The sequence below is a fragment of the Poecilia formosa genome, unplaced genomic scaffold (genome assembly GCF_000485575.1).
Source record: "Poecilia formosa unplaced genomic scaffold, Poecilia_formosa-5.1.2 Scaffold377, whole genome shotgun sequence".
Classification (NCBI taxonomy): Eukaryota; Metazoa; Chordata; class Actinopteri; order Cyprinodontiformes; family Poeciliidae; genus Poecilia; species Poecilia formosa.
Window position 1 is genome coordinate 83573 of NW_006800316.1, and position 25993 is coordinate 109565.

A 25993-nucleotide genomic window follows, 5' to 3' on the forward strand; every position below is an offset into this window, starting at 1 on the left:
GAGTGATTCAAAGAATTGTTATTCAGGACCTTTTCATTGCCAAGGATGAAAACGTAGGAATATTTGTGGGCTGTATACGTAAATCAACCAAAAATGTAAGACTGCAGATTGTAAATGTATAATAACAGTAACCTTTTAGCCTGTAATAACAGCTTGCCTGACTGAATTGTATGCATTCTAGATTTTGTGGTGGGCAATGGTCAGCAGCCAGGGAGATCTCTCACAGGTCCAGCAGCAAACTGGGTGAGGAGGCTTGTAGCTAGCGGTGTGTAGACATGGAGTGCTGCTTAGTGCTCTTCGAGATAGTATGAGATATTTGCATAAGCTTCGTTCTTTCATCAAAGGCTGGCCAACAGACAATCACTTTTTTCAATGGATGTAACATGCAAGTACTGGCCATATCTTGAAAATAATATGACTAGATACTCCAGGTGTTGAGCTAAACTTACAAATTTAAACTTTTACTGAGTTGATTTGTCCTTTTCATAAATGCATTTCAGACTCTGTCAGTCTTCAGACAAAAACAAGGGCAATCGATGACATCATGATGGTAAAGAGACTGTAAGAGGAAAAGAGGATCCTTGTTGATGGACCATCATTGGAAATCTGTCATCCTATGAAGACACTCTAAAGGAGTTTCCCACCTGTTATCAGGAGGTAAATTTAAAAGTAGGTTTTTAAGTAACGCATAATCATACCAAAAGTAAAAGCATCTAAATTTTGGATTTTTATTTATGTTCAACTTTAAAGGTTTGTCCTGTGACCTAACTGACGAAGGTCCAAGAGGTCTCCAGAGTATCATCCTCAGAGAGCTGCAGCACCAACAGATAAAACTCCACGCAACAGAGTATTATCCACAGCAGGGGAGCGAGCCCAAAGTGGGTCCTGGAGGCCCGGCATCCTGTATGTTTAAGTTCTCTCCCTGGTTTAACACACCTGCATCAAATGATGGCTCGTTAGAAGGGCTAAGAACATTGACAAGCTGATAAGGTTGTTACTACCAGCAGTGAGAGAATAAATCATGCAGGATGCCGGGCCACTAGGACCGACTTTGGACACCCCGATCTACAGACTTTGTCAGGAGCAGAGAGTGTTTGTTACCTTTGACGACGACTTCAGTAGTGACTGATAATAGTCATATATAGTTTGCTCATAAGTCAATTTGTTCTTGTGCTTTCATGTTTCCAAATGGGCAGTGTTTTATCTTGTTGATTCTTTTTTTAAAATAGTTAATTTGTTTGTGCCTTTGTATTTTCTAAAAGGGCTTACTAGAGCTGTAATTACTTCCACAAGCATGTCATTGAGTGTGTTTCTTTTTCACTTATGTTTCTGCACATCTAGTGTATTTTCTAGGTAATAAGAGAAATTGTAGTTAATTTAATAGTTTTACTATTTTTACTTCAAGTGGAGTAATAACACTTGTGCTTATGTTGAGCAGTTAAAAATGGCTACAATACTACATTAAGCAGTCTCAGTGATTCTGTATTAACTAACATAACCAAGACATCTTTTTGGATTTTCTACTTTTATTTTCTCTTTTTATTAATATGTGCAGCTCTGACTTATTTCTTAATCCAAAGAATACACAAAGTGTGTACTGGTGGAACAATTTCTTATCCTTGGTCAATTGAATGCGGTTCAGTTTGTCTGTCAATGTCTTTATTAAAAAGAAATAAGTAAAATAAAGTTTGAGTACTTGTCAAAGTGATTTTTTAATACGGTATTCAGTTATGATTTTGTTTAATGACATGCATTTATACAAAAATCATAAAGGCATGATTTTATAAACAAAACAGCATCTAATTTAGTGGACTCTTCAGGACATGTTCTGTATCCATCAGCTGATGACAAGTCAGTAATGAAGCATATTAAAATGTTGGACGAACAAGAAGTGGTTTCAAAAAATTGTCAGGAGAAATAAGTTGTTCAGCTTCCTGACCCAACACTCTGTATGAGCTTCAGGCCATCGAAGCATCATGGGCTCCATAACACCTCAGCAGAGCCACAGGCTGATTGGCTCCATGCCACATTGGAGGCTGCAAAAGGATTCCTGACCAAGTATTAAGTGCATAACTGAACACAATTATTTGAAGGTTGACTTTTTTGGTATTAAAACACATTTCTTTTATTGGTCGGATGAAATATGCTAATATTTTGAGACAGGGATTTTGGGTTTTCATGAGCTGTATGCCAAAAATTATCAGTATTAAAACAATAAATGACCTGAAATATTTCAGTTGGTGTGCAATGAATCTAAAATATATTATAGTTTATTTTTTACCATTACATTATGGAAAACTATGAACATCATCACAATATGCAAATTTTTTGAGCAGGACCTGTAGACCTAGCGTTATTTATGCATGTCTAGGTGAAAAAGGAAGCCGACTAAGGTTTGGTAGAATTTGCTGTCGGTGTCATTTAGTTGAAATGCTTCAGATTTGGACCTAACTTCTTTTTTAAAACAGAGCGTCACAACTTAGTGAAATAATCTTGATGAAATGTACAACATTAACTTGGTATTTGGATGCATTTACAAACCAAAAGGTGTAGACCTCTATTTCACCTACAATAATTAGATGGACACAACTTAACTTACATTCTCTTTATTCCTTTTCTCTGCAAGCTTATGAAATGATGAAATGAACCACAAAGGCCTGAGACACCATCAGGGAAATCATTCTTTTTCCACTAGAACAGATTTAGAGTCGGGCTACAGAGCTCAATTCTAGAGAAAATGCATCTTTGAACCATTACTTTCATAAAGCATTTGAAGATTAATCCATCTCTACCACCCAATTTGAGATTAGTGATGGCGTTAGGGTTAACCCTAACCCCAATCTAGCCCTAGATTGTTAAATTTAACATAGTGTTTCTCTAGGAGAAAAGCATTATGTCAATCAATTTAGATAATTTAGATTACTATACTAATGTAGTTTAAATTACAGTAGACTCAAACTGATTCAATGTTAATTTACTAATCTGGTTTTCCTTTTATACACAAAATAAGCTGCAAACTTAAATAATTAACCTTAGACAGGTAAACATGCTATTCAAAATACTTCTGCATAAAACTTTTTTTATGTGTAAATACTGATCATACTGAATAAAACACATTCACACAGTTCTGCATGTGTGTAGGAAACGAATCTGTTACACAGTTTAACCTTGCAGCATGCCTTACAGACAACACACAATGCCATACACAATTTTAAAGAACACACAAAATATACATTTGGATTTACATATCTATAGATCTAGATCTATCTAGATATAGATATACCTGTCCCGATAGATATAGATATATCTATATATCTATATATATATAAATGCAAATTTATATTTCGTGTGTTCTTCAAAAGTATGGCATTTGTGACATAGGTTTATTAAAATGTGTTGTTCTAATACAGTCAGTTGATCTGGACCTTACAATGTATTTTATCATGCTCTTCATCAATAACTTCACTTAAAGTTGCTGTGATTAAAAATAAAAGTACTGCATTTGAAAGCAATTTTATTATAGCATTTTGCAAATACATTCTTGATTGACAAAATCCATGACACAAAAAAGATAATATTAAAATAATAGCTTTTTGAGTTAAAAAAAAAAAACACTTCCATTTAGTTATTAAAATCAAGTTGTGCTTATTTTGTTATGTATTTTTATAGACTTTACTTTGTACATCCACATCAACATTAAAAACACTCAAAAAGAAATGTGTACAATACCATGTTTAAAGTTTTTAAGACTTTAGGTCATATTTACTGAACAAAATCTACAAACAATTCTGTTCTAAATTTCAAGACTTAATACAGGCACAATACCTGCCTGATGCAGTGACTCAATCAGCCTCACTTAGTCTTTAACAGAACTTGACAAAAATGTGTCAGTAAACAGCCCAACATAAGCTTACATATATTACAACCATAACATTCATTTCAGTGAATGGCCGAAAACAATATTACACAGAGAACTTCGTAAAATGGTCAAACTGCAGTAAAAAAAGAAAAGAAATTAATACTTTGTAATACAAAAAAGAAAAAGTAACATCATGGAAGGACTTGTTTGCTGTCTGAAGGAAGTGGCACTTGGGGGACAGCAACATGAGAGGATTTACTTGCAGGTTCCCAGGTCTCATCCCAGATTTTTCCGCTGGAAAAGAACAACAATAAAATCAGGATGTGGATTTTTTGTGCTGTAAGGTTCACAAATCTCTCTTTCTAAGATGTATACCTGACTTTAAAAGGAGGTAATGTAGCCAAAATATTTTCTATGCCTACATCCACCCAAATGCCAGCCAGTACTTACATCCTGTTTTGTCCCAAAGACACAATATTATCTTGACTTAAGTGTTAAATGATAAACTGACTGCAGTCATTTTTACCACTACACAAACAATGAAAATCTCTCATAGTGCTTCAGTTTCTTAAAAAAGTCTAAAAATCAAAACAGAAAAAAGTGACAGTTTCAGATTAAATGTCCAGCTTATATGCATTATAAACAGCACAGTGTTAAATAATAAATGCTGAATCACTTTTAAAGAGTTCAAATATCAAAATCAGCATTCCTTTGCTGATAAACGGCCTAATTACGATATTTGGAGTTTTATATCTACATTTCTATGTTTCTGTGCAAATGCTGACTTTTTGTATGAATTTGTTTCACCCAAAGATGTTGTGACTTATGTGGTATAAGTATTACTGATTCATGTTGTAATGCCAGTTTTTGTCCTCATAAAAAATAAAGACAAATATAAAGACAGATTAAAGCCACAAAGTTTATAAGTAAAATACTATGCTTATTTTTTGCAGGCCACTCCCTCTCTTATCACCCCTCCACCCATCTACTCATCTCCACACGTGGCAATGTCTCTCAGTGTATCTTGGCATGTTTGACTGGGGTGGGGATGTACTGTCACAGGGTGGATTAGTTAAACTTTTAGACTTACCGCAGTAGTTCTACGCCCAGGGATTGATTTTGGGTACTACATTACCACCAACCTAAATAAGAAAAGGAGAAAAAAAAACAATTTTAAAAACAAAATAAGAAATGAAGTCAAAGCGTGTACACTTGAAAACTGAAAACTAGTGTGGTGACTGTCATATTTTAAAATCCTTCTAAACTTTACTCTTTACATGGATTTACACATTTTCTCAAATTAGTTTAACATTAACTTTAACCACTTTACACTGGCCACAGAAATGGAAACTAAGCCCAAAACAAGTTGGCTTTGCTTATAAACGGTGTCTATAAGTTTTCTGTTTCTGTGAGAATTTTTACATTTTAGGGCTGGAATCCTTAAGTTGCTAGTTGAGTTTTCTTCTGGGTTCGATTCCTGGCCCGAGGTCTTTCTGCATCGAGTTTGCATGTTCTCCCTGTGCATGGTGGGTTCTTTCTGGGTNTTATCTTCATTCTGTCCACTCCTTCCTTTCTCATCACTACAATCCATACTATTACAGTCACTTCTTTCTAAAGCCATTGTTGTCATGTTCCGACTTAAGTCGCATTAACCACCGCGAGCTGCGCTGGGTTCCGTCTGCCCGTGTGCCTTCGTATGAAAGCGTTCCCGACCGTTCCTTCTTCTGGGGTTTTTGTGGGATCCGTCCTTATTTTTATTTCAATCAAACATATTAAAATGTTTACAGAACAGTTTGCATGCAATCACAAACGAAAACACACCTTAATTTTTCTTAAATTTATTTGGTGCAAATCATTGATATCATACTCAAAAATAGTTTTTTTTTTTTTTTAAGGCTTTTAAATCAAGCTAACAACCACAACAAAACCCCTCCGGTTTTATATTTTACTGAGTTATTTTTAAATACCGAATTAAAGCTTTATGACCGATACGTCTGACATGTATTTATAGTAAATATTCTTAATATCCTGTTCAAACTAGGACATAAATTGTAAATAAAGGTTTTTTAAAAAATAGAATAGACACGTCATCTTATTTGTTCCTAAGTCGTTAGTATCGGTCGCTTCGGGAACGGTACAGCATTCAATGAGAGCCCTTCAAGTCATGTGACGCCAGGGCACCTGACAAAACGTCAATATGTGACGAGTTGGGAGTGAGAATGTGTTGGATATCAAGAGACACCCCTGCTCTTTAATTGGATCGTCCCCTTCAAGCCCCATCCTTCTCTCCCCCCTCCCATTCTTGTCAAGTCCATTCTTGTTTTGCATGAAAGATCTTCGTTACCAGGAATGGTCCCACATTCCCAGACAGACAGAACTACCAGCGCACTGGACTCCCGCTGGAAGGTGAGCTTCACTGCTTTGGTAGAGGGCCCAGAGAGAGGCGGGCTGGAGTTCAGCTATTTTATTTATAGATAAATAAATGAAATTAAATAAAAGAAAGGTTAATATGCTTGAATTATTTGAAACACCGCCTTCTCAGACTGAATCTGTTTTATTGCTATTATAATCATAAATTATTATTATTATTGTTGTTGTTGTTAAGTTTTCGGGGTGATATTTTTGGAACTGGTCATAAAAACTGTATTCAATTTATTTCGAGGGTAAAATTCAGTTTTTTGTGTGTTTTTTTTCTGTTTGTTTGTTTTTGTTGTTGTTTGCTAAACGATCTATGATAACTGAATATTCAGTGGCCGCTTTAATCACATTGAATTTATGTACGAAAAACCGGAAGGTCGTTAACTTCGATATCTGAAACGAGTAGCCCAATGAAGACGAAAAGAGATCTTCTACATCTTTTAATTCAGTTTCAACAAAGCATTAAAGAAAGAAAAAAGATTTACACAATTATAACACAGTAGCATAATTAATATATTCTTAAAAAAAAAAAAAAAAAACCTTCATGTGTGCCAGCAGTATCCACTGCTCTCGGGCAGGGACGGGTCAATCAGCTGGGAGGTGTTTTCATTAACGGCCGGCCTCTACCAAACCACATCCGGCACAAGATAGTGGAGATGGCCCACCAAGGGGTCCGGCCCTGTGTCATCTCCCGGCAGCTGCGCGTCTCTCACGGCTGCGTCTCTAAGATTCTCTGCCGGTTTCAGGAGACGGGTTCAATCCGACCTGGAGCCATCGGTGGCAGCAAGTCCAGGGTGAGACAACTTGATAAACGTGTGTGTGTGCGCGCATGTGTGTGTGAGCGCGCGCGTGTTTGTGAACAACATGCATAAGTGTGCATCTCAATTTGCGCGAGGTCCTGCAGCAGTTATCTACGTCTGAAGTGGAGACGCGGATAGAGGAGTACAAGCACGACAACCCCGGGATGTTCAGCTGGGAAATACGGGACAAGCTGCTGAAAGACGGAGTGTGTGACAGAGGCACAGTCCCTTCAGGTTATTATTATTATTATTATTATTATTATTTATTATTATTGATAATATGACCGTAGGGATCTATTTTTCTAATCACGCCTGGACCAACTGCAGTGAGTTCCATCAGCCGCGTGCTTCGAAATCGATTTGGGAAAAAGGATGAGGACGAATGTGACAGAAGGGACGAAGACGCAGAAAAAAGAAACAAACACAGCATAGACGGCATTCTGGGCGGCAAAGGTAGGAGCGACTGCTTTCAGACCGTCGGCTGCTCTGTTCTAAAGTGATAAACTGTCGACAAATTGGGTTCGGGCAGCTTTGTCGCACTGGGTTCGGTGTTTTCCCAGCAGGCGCTTAATTATTTATATTGTGGAATCGCTAAAGTGGATCTGGGTCCCCTGGTGATGGTTAAATGTTCTCCCGACAGCAAAGCAGATGGGTGACTGCTGGCTGCAGTCAGATTGAATTAGATCACTGACACATGGCGGGGGGCCTCAGCGGCCTGTTAGGAGCAGGAGCTTTCCTAATGTCTGAGAAAGAAGAAGAAGAAGTAGGGCATGATGATCCAACCTAGCAGACCTGCAATTGGAATGGTAGGCTTGCAATTAGCTAAATTCAAAATGTTAATAGACTGATATTAAAACACACTTTCCTCTTATTGCGTGAAAAATATTCTTTATTATTTCTGAGCCTGGCTCCTCCTTTGCACACACTAGAGAATATTTTCCTGTTTGGTTCCTGTCTTCCTGTCATCTGGGTCTTAAGTTTTAATAATTTGACAACTGATCCTATTACAACTGGTAATGAAACTAGAGTGTAATGAATAGGCAATTGTACAGGAGAAGGTGTAATAGCACCAATACATTTATCCCCTATCAGCTCTCACTCTCTCATTCCCATGCACATGTTCTACGTTCAAAGGCTTTAAAGCAGATTAAACTGAGCCCTTTATTTCTTTTCACTGTCATCCGTCTCGGGCGCACAGCACGTTTTGAATTCAGATTTTATTGTGTAAATCTGATGTGATGTTTCTGTAAGCTCTTAAAGTTAAGCTCCTAAAATGTTAAGGTGAAATTAAAAAGGTGAAATTAAAGAGTTCTGACTGATTCCCCTAGTTACAAACAAACCAATCAAATATTTTTTTAAGCACCAGAATAAAATCTGCTATGTGAAGGATATAAATTAGTTATATATGGCATCACTTCGATATCAAAAATAACAAAGAGAACAAAAAAAAAGATCCAAATGACTGGAGATGCTTCACTGAATCCTTCATATCAGTTAATGTTTTATCTCAGTTTGAGGAAAAACTCTCAAAAATGTGTTTGAATTTTATTACACATTCTCAGAAATAAGATACAACCCATGTACATGAAAACAAATAATTATACATATATGTATATACAAGTGTGTGTGTTTACATGTAATTACACTGATAAAACTAAATGGTATTGATTGATCTGAAATTCCTTGGTAACATATTGAAGCCTAACCTCTAGAAAGCAGCCTTTTATTTGATGTTGATAAATATTTTTGGGACATAATTCATAATGATGGAAATTGTCTTTTGAAGTTGAGATGCAGTTAGAATATTCTTTGCATACGTGAGTGACAACACATGCCTTGGTTCTCAAGTTCAGCTTGGGTGAATGTAGAAATATGTGTACAGCAAGGATTGGTACGTACATGTGGCACAAATGGCATATAGGGCAAAGAAACAAGCATCCATGTTCAGTGGCAAGTTGTTAAAAGTAATTTTCCCCAGGCACAAACACTCCACACCATCTTCACATTTGAACAGGTTGAAATAAGGGCCCAAATGTTTGGAGGTTGATAACACAATCATCCCAGCATTGGTCTGGGGCTGTGTATCAGTTTATTAAAGTGGGTTTAATTTCCCCTTCCTTCCCCCCACCCCCACTCCCCTAGCTTGCACCAAAANTGATAAACTGTCGACAAATTGGGTTCGGGCAGCTTTGTCGCACTGGGTTCGGTGTTTTCCCAGCAGGCGCTTAATTATTTATATTGTGGAATCGCTAAAGTGGATCTGGGTCCCCTGGTGATGGTTAAATGTTCTGCCGACAGCAAAGCAGATGGGTGACTGCTGGCTGCAGTCAGATTGAATTAGATCACTGGCACATGGCGGGGGGCCTCAGCGGCCTGTTAGGAGCAGAGCAGGAGCTTTTCTAATGTCTGAGGAAGAAGAAGAAGAAGTAGGGCATGATGATCCAACCTAGCAGACCTGCAATTGGAATGGTAGGCTTGCAATTAGCTAAATTCAAAATGTTAATAGACTGATATTAAAACACACTTTCCTCTTATTGCGTGAAAAATATTCTTTATTATTTCTGAGCCTGGCTCCTCCTTTGCACACACTGGAGAATATTTTCCTGTTTGGTTCCTGTCTTCCTGTCATCTGGGTCTTAAGTTTTAATAATTTGACGACTGAGCCTATTACAACTGGTAATGAAACTAGAGTGTAATGAATAGGCAATTGTACAGGAGAAGGTGTAATAGCTCCAATACATTTATCCCCTATCAGCTCTCACTCTCTCATTCCCATGCACATGTTCTACGTTCAAAGGCTTTAAAGCAGATTAAACTGAGCCCTTTATTTCTTTTCACTGTCATCCGTCTCGGGCGCACAGCACGTTTTGAATTCAGATTTTATTGTGTAAATCTGATGTGATGTTTCTGTAGAAAATGTTAAGAGTTAGTTTAAGGTGAAATTAAAAAGGTGAAATTAAAGAGTTCTGACTGTTTCCCCTTGTTACAAACAAACCAATCAAATATTTTTTAAGCACCAGAATAAAATCTGCTATGTGAAGGATATAAATTAGTTATATATGGGATCACTTTGATATCAAAAATAACTTGGAGAACAAAAAAAAAAAGATCCAAATGATTGGAGATGCTTCACTGAATCCTTCATATCAGTTAATGTTTTATCTCAGTTTGAAGAAAAAATCTCAAAAATGTGTTTGAATTTTATTACACATTCTCAGAAATAAGATACAACCCATGTACATGAATAAAAATAAATATACATATATGTATATACGAGTGTGTGTGTTTACATGTAATTACACTTATAAAACTAAATGGTGTAGATTGATCTGAAATTCCTTGGTAACATGTTGAAGCCTAACCTCTGGAAAGCAGCCTTTTATTTGATGTTGATAAATATTTTTGGGACATAATTCATAAAGATGGAAATTGTCTTTTGAAGTTGAGATGCAGTTAGAATATTCTTTGCATACATGAGTGACAACACATGCCTTGGTTCTCAAGTTCAGCTTGGGTGAATGTAGAAATATGTACGTACATGTGGCACAAATGGCATATAGGGCAAAGAAACAAGCATCCACGTTCAATGGCAAGTTGTAGCTATTAAAAATAATTTTCCCCAGGCACAAACACTCCACACCATCTTCACATTTGAGCAGGTTGAAATAAGGGCCCAAATGTTTGGAGGCTGATAACACAATCATCCCAGCATTGGTCGGGGCTGTGTATCAGTTTATTAAAGTGGGATTAATTTCCCCTTCCTGCCCCCGTCCCCTAGCTTGCACCAAAAATCCTCGTCTTAATGAATATACTCAAAAAAAAAGTGGTGGACAAAAAACAGTGTGAAGCATTGAGAGGTTTGTTTTTTTTTTTTTTTTCAGCACTAATAATTTTAACTGTTTTCAAATTATTAGTGCTGTTTTCAAATTATATCATGTCAAAGCATGTTTGGTGTTTTTTTTCCACTGACATTAACACTACATGTTAGCCAGATTCCAGACAACGTCTGACACAAAACAGGCAAAATTATTTAAGTACTAATTTAAATTGTTCTTGATTTTACATGCACATTTTAGGAGAAGTCATAAAGTGATTACAGTTATAATAGAAGCAACACAGGACACAGGGCTACAGTTCAGCCAGAAGGCCTGAGATCAAATCTTGGCCTTGAGTATTTCTGAATGGAATTTATATGTTCTCTCTGCATGGGTTGTTAAAAAAAGCATGACTATATAAGGTTAATTCTGTGATGGACTGACAACCTGCCTCTTGCCTCTTTTTTTTTTTTTTTGCAAGTGAACTTTTTGCTGCTGGCCAATATAAAGCAAAACAAACAATCAAAATAAATAAATAAAAAAAAAATCACATATATAATTTCATAAATTAGCAAGCCCCACATGAATAAGCCTGTCCAGTAGTGAATGTATGGATGAAAACAGGACAAAGCTATGCCTACCCAATCTAACCCAAGGTTTTCTTACCAAACAGCTTGTCCACCCAGTGAACTATTAGAGTCCATCTGACAATGAAGTAAAAAAAAAAACGTTAATTCCTGTTTTTATTAGCACTTTAACAATTTGTTTTAGATTATCTATGTCTACCTACTCCAAAATAAGGTAGGTTGTTGTAAGATTAGGCTGTTTAGGAGACAGGGATGCATTAGATTCTGAAACTGGGTCACTGTTGAACCTCAGCAGAGAGAAGAGCAGCAATATTCAGTGCAGCAGTTCCAGGAAATAAAGCGAATATTCCTATTTTAATTCTAAAGAAAGGAGAAAAGCAGCATTCTGATGTTTTTGTATATATGCATTATGTGTTGGATATGATATACCATATGCTCTTCTAATTTATGCTTAACTTATAATTTCATTTGAAAAACAAAATTCATTTTTAAACACATAAATACATCACATTTTGTATTTTAGAAATTTACTTTTAGCATGATTGAATTAAAATGAACATTTTTACAGATTTTATAAAAACTGGGTGAATAAAACACAAGTATTGACTTTTATTTTCAGTCCTTTAATTTTATAATTTATTTATAGCAAAGCTCACCCTCAAGTCGACTTTTTTTGCTGATAAACTGTCTAAATAGGTTATTTAGGATTCTATCTTTTTGTTTTTCTACAAATTTTGACATTTTTGTGGAATTCTCTTAGTTCTGCATTAATTAGCCTAAAACCGACTCTCTGCTGGTCGACCAGTTCTTGTGCAGTTGAATTTCTCCATCGGCTGCAGCGGCACGGCTCGGTACCACTTTGCTCCCTCCCTCCCTCTCCACCACATCGCAGCCCTTATTCAGTCTACAAATACAGCATGCTTACCAGTGTCATTCCTTGTAACCATCAAAAGATGTTCGGAAGGCATATTGCTTAATGATAATCTCAATAAAATGATTGTGGAGCTTATTACCAAAATCGATAATTAAAACGAACCGCTCTGCATTTTCAACCAATCTGATGTCAGGTAAATATAGAAAACAAGCATGTGAACATGAAAGTTGGAATATCTTTTTTTCACATATGGTTCTGCAAACACACAAGCAGCTGCTGCAAGGGAAAAAAAGAGATAAGAAAAAAATGTAGCCGGTCATTCCTTTGTGTCTGCACTGAAAGAGCTGATGAACCACTCTGAATTGTTTACTGAAACAGTACATGCTGCACACTCCATGAAAGAAGGCTGACAGTTTGCAAAGGGGCCCTATTGTTCCTTTAAGACAGAAGCATGAATGGCTCTGCACAGACTCCCGCAACTTGACATGATTCGACTAGACAACAGCAAAACGGGGAGAGAAATGCTTCTCTTCTCAGATGCGTCGGCTGGCCAGCATTTGTAATCTCCTTCCTTTAAATATCTACACCAGGGCATTGAGAAAACTGTTGAGTTTTGTCGCTTCTATTCAGATACGAGCAACAAAGAATCCACGGCCCGTTGTTGGAGCACGCAGGTTTATGTACCAGTAACAGCAAAAGATCCCAAAAATCATTTGACCACATCTTTTCAGAAGTGTTGCATTTAGTTTGGAAACACGAGACGGTTTAAGTTAATTAATAAAAGAAGTATTGGTTTAAATGCAAGTAAAAGTTACTACAGACTCTGTGTATTTTTAGAAGTGAGGCTTGTTTTAACTACCAGAGGGACTATCGATAAAAATGAGCTTATTTTATCTAATTTAGGCACATTTGTATGGCAGGATGCTGAACAATCTCCACTGTCTCTTGAGCAGGGGCGGATCTACTGAGGTGGCCACCCCAAATGAGAGCTTTGCCACCCCTTTTGCCACCCCAGCTGGCGACTATGAATTCAATAGTTATGGGAAATCGGACATTAAGCGCGTGAATTTCTTTTTATCCGATAACATTGAATGCAACACAATGTAACCTGACACCTACTGCTGTATAAATATACACTGCTCAAAAAAATAAAGGGAACACTCAAATAACACATCCTAGATCTGAATGAATGAAATATTCTCATTGAATACTTTGTTCTGTACAAAGTTGAATGTGCTGACAACAAAATCACACAAAAATCATCAATGGAAATCAAATTTATTAACCAATGGAGGCCTGGATTTGGAGCCACACACAAAATTAAAGTGAAATGTTCCCTTTATTTTTTGAGCAGTGTATATATATATGACACCCCTGAAAAAATCCCTGCCCCCCTCTTACCACCCCATAATATTTTATATATTTTTTTAAATTTATTTATTTAAAGTTGCTATTTTAAATAAATGTTTATGTAAAATTTTTATTTTTAAATAAAAATAATGTTAACTTCTGCAGTGGGCAGGCGACCTGTCCAGGATGCACCCCGCCTCTTACCACTGACCCTCCTGACCCCACTGGAGACAAGAGTGTATGATTATGGATGGACGGATAATGTTAACTTAAATAACTTTGGATATTTTCTGGACAAAATTGTCTCTGGATTCATAAAGTAACACTCCTGAGATTTGGTCAGCTGTCCTGGAACAAATCATAGTTCAGGTTATAGCATTATTTAGGGTTTCAGGTATTAAGTTGAAGTTCACATTTTAAACAAAATAAGGGAGATGGGCTGTAAACCTAAATATAAATCTCACAGATTTAAACAGGAATATTAAATAAGTCCAATTGTCTTTTCGCTGGTTTCAGGAAGCCAAATGGAAGATGTGTCAGATGTGGAATCGGAACCTGATCTCCCGCTTAGAAGGAAGAAGCGCAGAAGTCGGACCACCTTCACCGCAGAGCAGCTTGAGGAGTTAGAAAAGGCTTTTGAAAGAACACACTATCCTGACATTTATACCAGAGAGGAACTGGCCCAGCGGACCCGACTGACTGAGGCCAGGGTTCAGGTAAAACACAGACACATCCAGGGCTTCAGATGGGGCCGTGTTGTGTGGGATGAGTCAAGACGGGCAGAACCACATAAAAGCAAATGAAGCTTGTTCCCCTATATTCACCTGAAAACAGATTCATTTCACACATGCAAATTCTCATTCAGCTCCATTGAAATAGAAAATATATAATCAGAGCTGCTTTCGATCAAACAAAGGTACATTTTTGAGAGTGTGAAACCACCAAATAACCCTGAGGTGATAAAGTTGTGCTGGCGGATAAGTTGATTGTCTCTAAAAACCATGAAAACTGTGAGAGATCTATTTCTGATCAGTAATCCGTCTCACACACAGTAAAACAATGGTTATATGTATTTTATATGGTTTAAAGTGTAAGTTGTTTTAGATTATTAAACACGTAAAGTCTTAGTTTTAGATTAAAAGTCATGTAACAAATATATTTAAAATGTGTGCATGAACAGCCTTTCAAAGGTATATTAGAGCTAAATATCTTAAGTGAAAACACTCAAGCTGGTGTGGGATTGGAACCGTCATAACCCAAAGCATAGTTCACCAGATATTCAACACACATTCATTCTTTCAAATGTTCTTGTTTTGAAGGTGTGGTTTAGCAACCGCAGAGCCAGGTGGCGCAAGCAAGCAGGAGCCAGTCAACTAGCACCATTCAACAATCTCTTGCCCAGTGGATTTTCTTCAACAGGAGTGTCGACATTTTCAACATATCAGCTCTCAGAATCAGGCTATTCTTCTCTGTCCCATGGTAAAGCACACATCAAATGTCATCACTCGTTCTTTCTGTAGACGCCGGTTCTTTTCTACACTGTGATATTCTTTTTTTCTGTTTGCCTTAGGATATGTGGGGACATTTAGGGTTTTTCATCGTTTTGCTCTGATTTCAATCTGTCAATATTCTGAATAATTTAAAGGGGTCAGCAAATTGAAAGAATGAACTCGGTTCCCAGACTTTTGGTTTGTCTGGGAAGTCCTGGTGCTGGAAGAAATCTGTGCAAAACTGGAAAGTCGTTTACAATCTTTGTTGTGTTATTAAACCATTAAATATTAAAACATATTAGGTTGTCTTAATCTAACACTCACAGTGAAACTTTTGGGACCATATGGATGGATTATTGACAGGTTCAGCCAAAAATAAACAAAGTAAATTCAATTTTAACTGAGCATCTATAAGTAGAACTGATTTTTCATGAAGTTGTTGTTCAACAAAGATATGTAGTTTGTCTCATTGAGCAGAGTTTCTATTTGCAAGGCTCATCTTCAGCTGATTTTTGTTGACTCTTCATTTCCACATACTTTTCTCTGCTTTGGCAACTGAATATATTTTGTTTGTGTGACATAGCGAATTCATTTAAGTTTTAAAACAACGCAGTCAAAATCTCTGCCTTATTCTAATTGGCTAAAGAGTTTTCTGTCTAAGGAAGCCCAGGAGATTGCATTGAGTCACTGACCAGCAGCATTCACTGCTCCTGGATGAGCATGTAGCAATAGTGCAGAGACTGTGGACAGTCAATTACATTGACTTTGCTGTAACCTTTCAACTCCCTTTTAACAGGAAGAATCTTAAAGCTGAACCTGGCATGAGAATGACATGGGGTGTGAGAAGATACAGTATTCACAAAGAAAGCAAAGAACCACCAATCCTGGAGGACCTTCTATGTTTAAAAATGTAGAGATAATATCAGCATTAAAAAGCTCCATACCTGTCAAGTTTTGGACTTGAGGATACGGGAAATATTTATCTGTCTGCTGTCGGAGCAGGGGGTGGTGGGAGGGGTAGAGACTCCAGTGGTGGAAGACCAACATCAGAGGGGCAGAGGTGGGTGGGTGAAGAAGAGAGGGACACAGCTAACAGTTCTCAGTTTTAAAGCTCAGGCAGCCAATAGCCATGTCCAGGAGAGAGTGGGTATTGGATTTGGAGTTTAAAGCAAGCACAGTTCAGCTCGCTGCTACCAGCTTCACACTCCATATTTAAAGAGTAACTCTTTCAAAGTATAACCCAGCAATATATCTAGTGTTTCTATATTTACATAGTGGAAGTAGAAAGCCAGATAAAACGTTCAAATCTTTCCTTATTTAAAACTGGGAAATAGCTACATAGATGTTTTTGCCTTACGAATAACTTGAGTTGCTTATACACACATTGTTGCATGATTGTTTTCAGAGAATGATGATGCAGTTCATCGTCCACAACCTCTGCCTCCATCCACGGTGCACCAAATGGGTCTGTCCAGTGCGGACAGCAGTCCTGCCTATGTTCTTTCCTCCAACTGCAACGGGTTCTCCAGTTATTCTGATTCCTTTGTGAGCTCTGCAGCTCAGAGCAATCCCGTTAACAGTGGACTTTCACAACAGGTAAGACCTTTTGGGTTATTACTGATTAGCTCGGTCTCATTAAGTATGTGTACATATGTTTTTAACAACTTACAGGAAACTACATTTTATTCAGAGGAATTGCCTCAATCTGGTGAGGGGCATTGGTTGCTACATGTCTCTATGTTGCTACCCCCAGAGTACAGAGGAGGTGCGATCTAATAATACTAGCACCCATCTCATCTGTGGAGAATGCCTCCTGAAATACTGGTGGTGGAGTGTAAACTTTATTTCAAGTCAGTTTGAGGTACAGTTGTGATCTATTAAGGAAAACTGCGTGCTGGTGTGTACGCATGGTTTTACAAATCTACATTTTCTACATTTTCCTTCCTTTTTAAATGAGACCACTGGTCTGTTGTGGTTTCGATATGCTTAGTTTATTCCTTATCACTATTAGATTTATGTTTTGACTGTGTTCTCCTCTCATGACATCACTAACAAGAGTGATGTCAGGCTGAGCCTGTCCCCACTTAGCCTGCGGCCTGGCATACATTGTGCAGTTGAAAACAATGGCAGCCTCTGTAGGTGAAAAATATAATAAAGAACAGCAACATTTAGGTCAATAGGTTAATAGGAAAGGGGCTGTCTTATCTTGTTCTGTGTATTTGTGTTTGGTAAAAGCTACCAGGCCATATGCTACACTATGTCGCCAAAAGTATTTGCTCACCCATTCAAATGATCACAATCAGATGTTTCAATCACTTCTATGGCCACAGGTGCATAAAATTAAGCATCTAGGCATGCAAAATGTTGTGTATCAATACTTCAAATGTGAGTCAATACTTGAGCATATGAGCGAATACTTTTAGCAATACAGTGTATTTTTTATGACAGCGTTAACTTGAATGCTAATAACTTCATGTTTGCGTTCTTTACATGATACTTGGTGCCATTTGTCAGCATTAACCCTGTCTCTTTCATGGACACCACTAGTGACTAAACTTTTGTAGCAACTAACTATATGGGCTCTTTGGTCTCTTGTCATATGAGCTTTAAAACTGGATCAGAGCTGTGATTTTCTCCTAGATGAAGTCACAAAAGGAGCTGCTATTGCTATTAACATTTTTTCCTTTGACATAGAATGCGCTACTGAATCAGTGCTTCTGGTTTTTATTCCTGCATATCTTCTCTGTCTTCTCGAAACCCAGCTGATGGAGGCAGACAAGCGATCCCAATGAACCCACTGAAGGTTTCTTCCTGTTAAAGGGACGTTTTCCTTTCTGCTGTCATAAAATGCAAGGGCTAATTGCAAAGTCAATGATTTAATGTAATCCATGCTACATGCTTGTCTAAATGCTGCATGTTATTGACTTGATACAATCAGCAATTTCTTTTACCAATTCCAAAAATAAAATTAACCTGAAGACCCCACTTAACTTGCGAATTTTGCTGTGTGTGGTAATATTGTTTGGTAATAATACAGTAGGTAATTCCTACACCTTGATATAAAAAGCTTAATGACGATCTTGAAGCACCTCTTTTTTCTCTTTGCAGGTTATGAGCATCATGAGTAATTCATGTCGTGTTTCCTCAAAGCCACACCATGACTTCTCATTGTCACCTCGCCCAAGGTATTTGGACTCTTCTTTATCCAATATCATGGCAGCCAGTGGCAGTCAACAGTCAGCTGAGGTCTCTGTTAAGATGGCGGACAGCTTTCATTCATCCGAATCTTACTCCCCAACCACATACGGCACCACCAGCTACAGCATGGACCCAGTTGTGACAGCCGCCAGCTACCAGTACAGTCAGTATGGTCAGAGTGAGTGTTATTTTATTACACCTGTTAAAGCTTTTAAAGCTGCAGTATGAAACTTTTATTTTAAAAATGTGTTTTTTATGTGTTTGTTTAAGCTGTTGCTGTACAGTATAATATGAGAACAATGATCTGTGGAAAGATTCGAGTTCTCTGTCTTGTTCTATGGTCCTGCTGTCATCTGTAGAAATGTGCTGCTGCCAAACACTTTGTGTATGTGCTGCTCAGATCCTCCCTCTTCCTCTCTGCTATTTTACAGCTGGTTCACCTCATTGGAGTCAGCCATGAATGCTCAGGCTAGTTAGCATGGTCACTAAGGAGGGCAGATAAACGTTTTTTCTGGAAAGTTGTTCCTCTACCATCACCCTATTGGTCAGTGTATACAAGATCAAATGGCAGTGGTAAAACCTTCCTTCTGGCTCCGATTGGTAATTTTTGACTGGGAGAAGTGCATTTTTGTAGACTGCAATAGCAGCTCAGGGAGGAGGTGAAGAAACTCGAACAATTCACAGATTAACTGTCTCATATTATACTGTCATAACATGACAACACTTTTAACAAATATGGAAAAACATATTTTTGTTAAAGTTACATACAACCGATTTAAGGAAATTATCTGTGTTTGTTCAAGGGCTGGTAATAAATGGATTTTAAAAATGACAAACTCAGTTCTCACACGTAACCTCAGTTCTTGAAAATTCAATTTGATTCAGTTTATTTATATAACTCCACTTTGTAGATGTCATTTCAAGGTACTTGATGAAAAAGCAATCCTTTCAATTCAATAATAAATACATTCCAGTTGATCCCAGTTATCAACACGTTAGTACAGTACTTCAATGAATTATTCAAAGCAGGTTTAAAAGTTCCTATCTGAGGAAACCCATGGACTGAATTGAGTTATTGACTTGCAGCATTCACGCCTCCCAGACAAACACAGCCACAGTCGCTCGCTTATGTTGCTTATGGATCGCTTACAGCAATCCCTAATATGGAGCATGTATGTAGCGACAGTGGAGAGGAAAAACTCCCAGCAGAACCAGAACTGGGCTCAGAACAAGAAACAACAAGCATGTAGGTTTATGATGTTCACAAAAGTAAAACATTAATAACAGAAGAGGAAAAACGATTAGCTAATGGCAGCATTATCTCTGTCTCAGTTCTGTATTCAGCTTGTTGATTCAGCGTGTTTATGGACTGTACAGGAAATCTGAATTTTACAGTGAAAATGAATTGCAAGCGTGCAGTGCCCTGTGGTGCACCTGTGCTGCTGACCACCTGTTTAAACAGTTGACCTTTCACTCTCACATTGTGGTGATGTTTGTCAGGTTCTCATTGATCCAGGTGATTTTTGGAGCTTCCACTTTTATCTTCTGGGGTTTCTGATAAAGATGCTGACTTGTGTTAAATGCACTGGAGAAATCAAAGAACATTGTTCTCACAGCGCTGCTGTGTTTACATGACAGTGGGTTTGGTACCAACAAGAAAACCAGCTGCAGACAGGCAAATGGGACATCACCTGTAAACATGATGCTAAGACATTTAAACTTCTGGATCAGTAACAGCCCCCAGCTAGTGGAGAAGTACACAATTTCTCCAGTATTGTTTCTATGGTTTGGTATAAAGTATTTTTAAAACAATTATTATATTAGCACACTACTTTTGCATGATATTCAATGTAACAGTGCTTTAAACTGTACAGAAACAAGACGAGAAGGTTTGACAGAAGCAGTAAGCAGTTAAGCTCACACAGAAAACCATTTTTTCTGGTAGCTGGTATTAATTCTCAACAAATATTTACTAAGTTATTGACGTTGCTCCTCCCTGGTTCAGCTGGTGATGCCTTCTCAGACAGAACGAGTGACAGTGGTGATATTACAGGATCTGTGTATGTTTGGGCGTCTGGGAGGAGATAGGCAGCATCTGACAGTTCAGATCCTCATGTGAACAGAAAGAAAATGTCACACCTTTCCTAAGAAGTTAAAAATAAATAACATATATTCATGGGCAGGACTATCTGCCAAGATGCCATTTACCTAAAGAGCTGGTGGGGAGCAATATTTGTGTGTGTGGGAAGAGGGATTGGGACAACGAAGGTGGGGGTGGGAGGTAAGGGGGGAGGCGATTTGCGGAAGGGCTTAGTGACAGGAACCCTTTAAGAGAATGTTTTTCCTGCCAGCCAGGTTTATCCCTTAAATCCTCTGTGAGGAGGCAAATAGATAGTCCCTGCCTCTGAGATATAATGTGTTTACACTTACGTACATGTCAGTTATTTTACTCCTGTGGACTCTGATCTCTACTGTACTTCTTTATAGCAAAGGTCACATGTCAGAGTAAAGTGCTAAAACTGATGGCAGAAATGCTAGCTTGTATTCAGTTCACTGTTTGAATACTCATAATAGAGATCTTGGATAACAATTTTATCAAGATAACAGAGAAATAACAAAAATGTATGTGTATATATATATATATATATATACACACACACACACACTTAGGGATCCATATATTTATATGCGTAATATATTTAGCCAATAAAACAGGACAACAACTGGATGGAAATAAAATGTAGGTCACGAAAAGAACCCAAAGGAATGAAGGCTGTTAAAGTGTTGGTGGTAAGTTTGCTTAAATGGATCCATGATTAGTTGAACATGTTGGCCTAAATGTGTTGTAATTATCCTATTAACTAAAGAAATTATGTTTTTGATAAATAAAAACATGTACTTACTTTTAAAAAATTTTATATCTTTCGTTACATTTCTCACCATGGGGGTTGCCACTTTTCTGACTGCACAATGCATGCTGGGTTTATGACACAGTTGGATCAAAGGAAGGAACAGGAACAGAAGAGTTTAGTAAACACAGGAAGACTAACTTCCTAAGTTGTTTTTTTATCAAGTTGCATTTGACTGGTGTAAATTTATACAGTGCAATGCTGCATCGCTGTTGGCTGTAATTTAAAAAAAAAAATAGTTATGAGTCTGCTCTGCTTCCAACATGAAAAAACCAAAAGAAGAGCGCAGTGGGAAAGAACTTCCAAAACACCTACATTTGTGCTCTCAACATTTCTCTCCAGAAGACTGAGTTATTTTTACGAGCAAAATTGATGAAGGATGATCTAACTGATGGTTGCTACCCTTGCAAGCTAAGAACAAATGTTTCACCGACAGTTTGCATCCACAAAGCGCCTAAACCTCACCACTGGCTAGCGAGCAAAAGACACTGGGAGACACTTACTTCAGAGGCAGGCAGAAGTGAAAGCTCTTAAATCATAACAATGTTATTGCCACTGGTACTGAATGTGAAACCACAGAACTGACACCAGACCGAAGACCAGACCCGGACAGAAGTACTTACCGGATCACACAATACGACCAGAGGTACGCGTCAATCATTATTTCATTTATGAAGCTGAAGCTGGCAGCAGCACAAGCACTCTTTCTTCTTCCTTCATTTGGTCCTCCTCATCTTCATTAGCACTTGTGATTTCTACATTGCCATCAATGCCAACTTGCTCCGGTTCAAACTGAAAAGACTTAATGTTACTCTTTGCTGTTTTGGCTCGATGGAGCATGCACAATCGGGCATGACATACGTCATTTACCCAGAATCCATTGCAGTGTAATGAACATGGCAATATCCATGACAATAGTCTATTGAAATTTATAAAAAATCAAACAGCCTAAAGTGTTCTTATTGCATAGTTTATTCATCTAAAATAAATATTTCTCAAATAAACTATTGTCATCTGTAATTATAAACAGTGCAGTATATATAGAAACAAAATTAAGTTTGTTTCAGGTATTTCACAGCTTTCATTATGATTATTGTCATAACAATCAATTTAATGTTACAACTGCATGGAGGCTGTTTGTTGCGACTTAAGTTAGTTTTCTACATAAATTTAACCTGGATTTAATTAAGCTCAGTATATCAATTAGACTTTGATATTGTGTGGTTGTTGTTCTAACTCGTTCATCGTTGTTTTTATCTTCAACATACTTTTGCAGTCTAAGCAAATGAAGATGAAAGAGGAAGCCAGAGGGATCAGGAATTAGAAAACCTAAAGACTTTCCTGTCTCGGAAGAGGCTCTGGCTCCACCAGATCACCAACCAGCTCTGAGGACGAACCTCCACATCGTCTTCCTGATGGAAGACATGTTTGTTTTTCTTTAGCAGTTAGCTACTCAGGATTATGGCTGCATTTAAAACTGGTGTGTTCCCAACACTAAGTGCTTAATAAACATCTAGATTTGAAAATAATTGGAAGAGAATGTATTCCCCTTGTTAATCTAACATTTCTCTTTCATACATTTTATTCATTGCTAACTTTCACCCTCTGATGGACTGGTGACCTGTCCAGGGTGAACCCCGCCTCTCACCTGTTGACTGCTGGAGATGGACACCAGTCCTCCTCACCACCCTGCAAGGATGTACTGTATGTGTTAGCTAATGGATGAATGGAAAGCTTTTAAGGTAGTTTGTCCCTCTTAAGTCTCTAAATTGGTAACCTACACTTTATAGTTCATGTCAGCATCAACAGATTTTATATTGCTGATAGTTTTTCTACTTCTCCCATATACACATACAGGCAAAAAAGACACCCTGAAATGTTTTTTTCACCCCAGGCATCCAGTCCCAATTATCATCAGTTATTTTGATGCCACATAAATAGCAATTCCACAACGTCCTTAAATTGTAAATTATACTTTTTTTCTTTACTCTCACAATACAAATGCTTTCTCTGTTTAGTTGCTCTACTGTTCTTTTTTGTAGGTTTCTGTAAAGTGCAGTTGAATGGGAATGTTCTTTCATTGTTCCTCACTGGAAGGAGAAATGTCAGTTTGTCTGGAATAATGCTGAAATCCTGTGACATTGAATTAAACCAATATTTTTAATTCATATTTGGTGAAATATTTTTCATATTTCCTCTAAAGTGCACCTATAAATAGGTGCACTTTAGAGGTACCTATACAGACAATATGCTAATTTTTATAAGCATATTGTCTGTAAACTTTTATTATTGACAGTTAGTACAACTCTGTGTTAGTATATTGCCAATGTACTCTTGACTATGTGACTATATTTAATACAAAAGTATTTTTTTTCACCTGGAGAATATGTTGAGTAGGCCCTTCAACCTTCAGTGTAATGGTATTTAATATATTTACTGCAGTACTGTAGTGTGTAGTGAAGCATATAATGCACAAAGTAATAAAGGATAGTAGCTAAAAAGTACTTCCTTACTAATTATAGGAAACCAAAGTATAACAGAGCATACAGTCATCTCAATACTAGGATTTCAAAAGTCTAAGGTCTATGAATTCAGAATACATTCAAAATACAATTTAAACGTAACTCTTTCACAAAACGGTACACTTAATTTTTACTCATCAAGCATGTCAATAAAACAAACAGCCATATGCTTAAAGTGTACAAAGAATACTTGAAATTGTCCCAGTTTAACACACAAAATATGAAAATAATTTGTCTTTTAATTTTCTATTTTGTCACCTCTCTGTTCCCAGCTGCTGTGGATTACTTGGCAAAGAACATTAGCCTCTTCAGCCAGCACAAGATGAAGTTGACCAATCACTCAGCTGTGCTGGGAATGCTGCATGTCAGTACTGGCCAGGCCTACTAATACTGTAAACAAACAGCAGCAGATCTAGCCACCAGCAGCCCCTGTGACTCCTGCTGCAACACAAAACTCACACAGAGGTTTTCCGACAATGCGAGTGTTTTTCCTGCAGACGAAGAGCCACAACACCTCTTGAAATATCTCTTCCAGTAAATGTTTGGTACGTGGTCTGGTGAGTTTGGACTTTCCGTGGTGGTTCATGGGGCACCAACGCAGCTCTACTGTTCTACATTTGTATTAAATAGCTATGTTTGTCTTGTTTGGTCCTTTAGGGAAATATCAGTGTTGTAGTACTCGAGATCGGTCTTGGTCTCGAGACCATTTTTGACGGTCTCGGTCTCAGACGCTGAGGACTCAGCATTTTATTTCAAGACCAGTCAAAACCGCAACTGTGAAAATATCACTAAACGTACAGCATACTGTCATTAGATAGCCATACGCTGTCAGGATAGCATACATGCAGTGAGTAGCATGCCCGCGCATGCGCATTTAGAAGTCCCACCATCAGTGGAGTTGTCAGTTCAGTACAGGCAAGAAGTTATGACAAAAATAAGTCATTAAATTGTTCATAATATGATAATTAGATAGATATACATGCGTTGTTGTGGTTTCAAAGTGTATTTAAAGCAGAGTCTAGCTGCAGCAAACTACAACACACGCCCATGTAAAACTCATTAACCTACTTACTTAACCGCTAAGTTAGGATGCCATACAGCTATTAATAACAAAGTATATGATGATCTACGTCATGATTCTATGTTGCTGATTAAATAAAATCATATGGCAATGACAGCGTATACATGTCTGAGCTAAGCGTATGACTATCTGACAACGTATGCTGATCTAACAGCACACCGTTGTTCTCAGATTACCTACCATACACTGTCAGAATAGCATACATGCAGTGAGTACCAGGCCTGCGCATGCGCATTAAGAAGTCCGACAGTCAGAGGAGTTGTCAGTTCACCATATGCAGTAAGTTCTGACGAAAATAAGTCATTAAATTGTTTTCAATGATAACTATCAGTGGTGGAGAAAGTACTCAGTATCAATTCAAACTCTTTTTTGCTTTCATCTCTGTGACACAATCTGCAGAGGTCACCTGCCATCCCTAAAGAAAATAACAACATGGGAGGTTGCCCATATTGCCAATGTCAGAAATCACAACTGTCTGCACCATTAAACATAGCAATTAACGGTAAATAACGCTCAACTATGAACACTGTCCAAGGGGCAATAAGCAAGAAGTAACCAAGCAGAAGGAGCACCGTGACTGTTTTCATCCTCCCTCCCGCTGCAAAGTCTGCCACCATGACAGGTGACGAAAACAAAGAGCAATGAGCATGCTCTTGTTTTATTTATTCGCCAATTTTATATATATATATATATAAAATAATAGCAGTGTACGTACAGCATTACAAGAACACAGAACGTCTCTCAGTGAGGCTTCAGTCCTATCAACCTTAGTAAAGATCCGTCCAGAAGAATCGGATCATTCCTGAATGTCATATCACTATATTGCACTTTGGTCCCATAAATGTGACACCTCAGTCAACACCTCCACACAATAATTCAGCGCATAAGTGACAACTTTTTTTCATCCAGATGCAACATGTGTCTCCGTACAGCTAGCTTTGCTAGCATCACGTCCACGGATCTTACCTTTCTTTAAGCTTTCCTTCCAAGTGACGCTAAAAGTTGGACGAAGTACCCACCGTCTGTGAAAGCGAAGCGCTGCTGATTTTACATGTCGCCATATCTTATGATTTATGCAGCGCTATTATAT

General features: G+C 37.7%; 1 protein-coding gene and 2 long non-coding RNA genes across 3 annotated transcripts; 2 read left to right on the forward strand and 1 right to left on the reverse strand.

The window, feature by feature from the left end:
- Positions 1–929, forward strand: LOC107833393 (uncharacterized). The gene is made up of 3 exons (XR_001659139.1): positions 1–95; positions 182–669; positions 751–929. It is a non-coding gene; the product is annotated as an uncharacterized LOC107833393 (long non-coding RNA).
- Positions 930–3481: 2552 nt separating this feature from the next.
- LOC103154219 (uncharacterized) lies at positions 3482–5394 on the reverse strand. Its single transcript, XR_477895.2, has 3 exons — positions 5282–5394; positions 4950–5001; positions 3482–4153 (listed from the first exon to the last, which is right to left on the reverse strand). It is a non-coding gene; the product is annotated as an uncharacterized LOC103154219 (long non-coding RNA).
- Positions 5395–5555: 161 nt separating this feature from the next.
- On the forward strand, positions 5556–24633 carry LOC103154258 (paired box protein Pax-7-like). Its single transcript, XM_016662537.1, has 10 exons — positions 5556–5594; positions 6193–6265; positions 6836–7071; positions 7182–7311; positions 7405–7530; positions 14220–14419; positions 15023–15182; positions 16599–16789; positions 18302–18569; positions 24095–24633. The coding sequence occupies exons 1-10, from the start codon at positions 5556–5558 to the stop codon at positions 24208–24210; spliced, it is 1539 nt and encodes a 512-aa protein (XP_016518023.1). The 3' UTR covers positions 24211–24633.
- The last annotated feature ends 1360 nt before the right edge of the window (positions 24634–25993 follow it).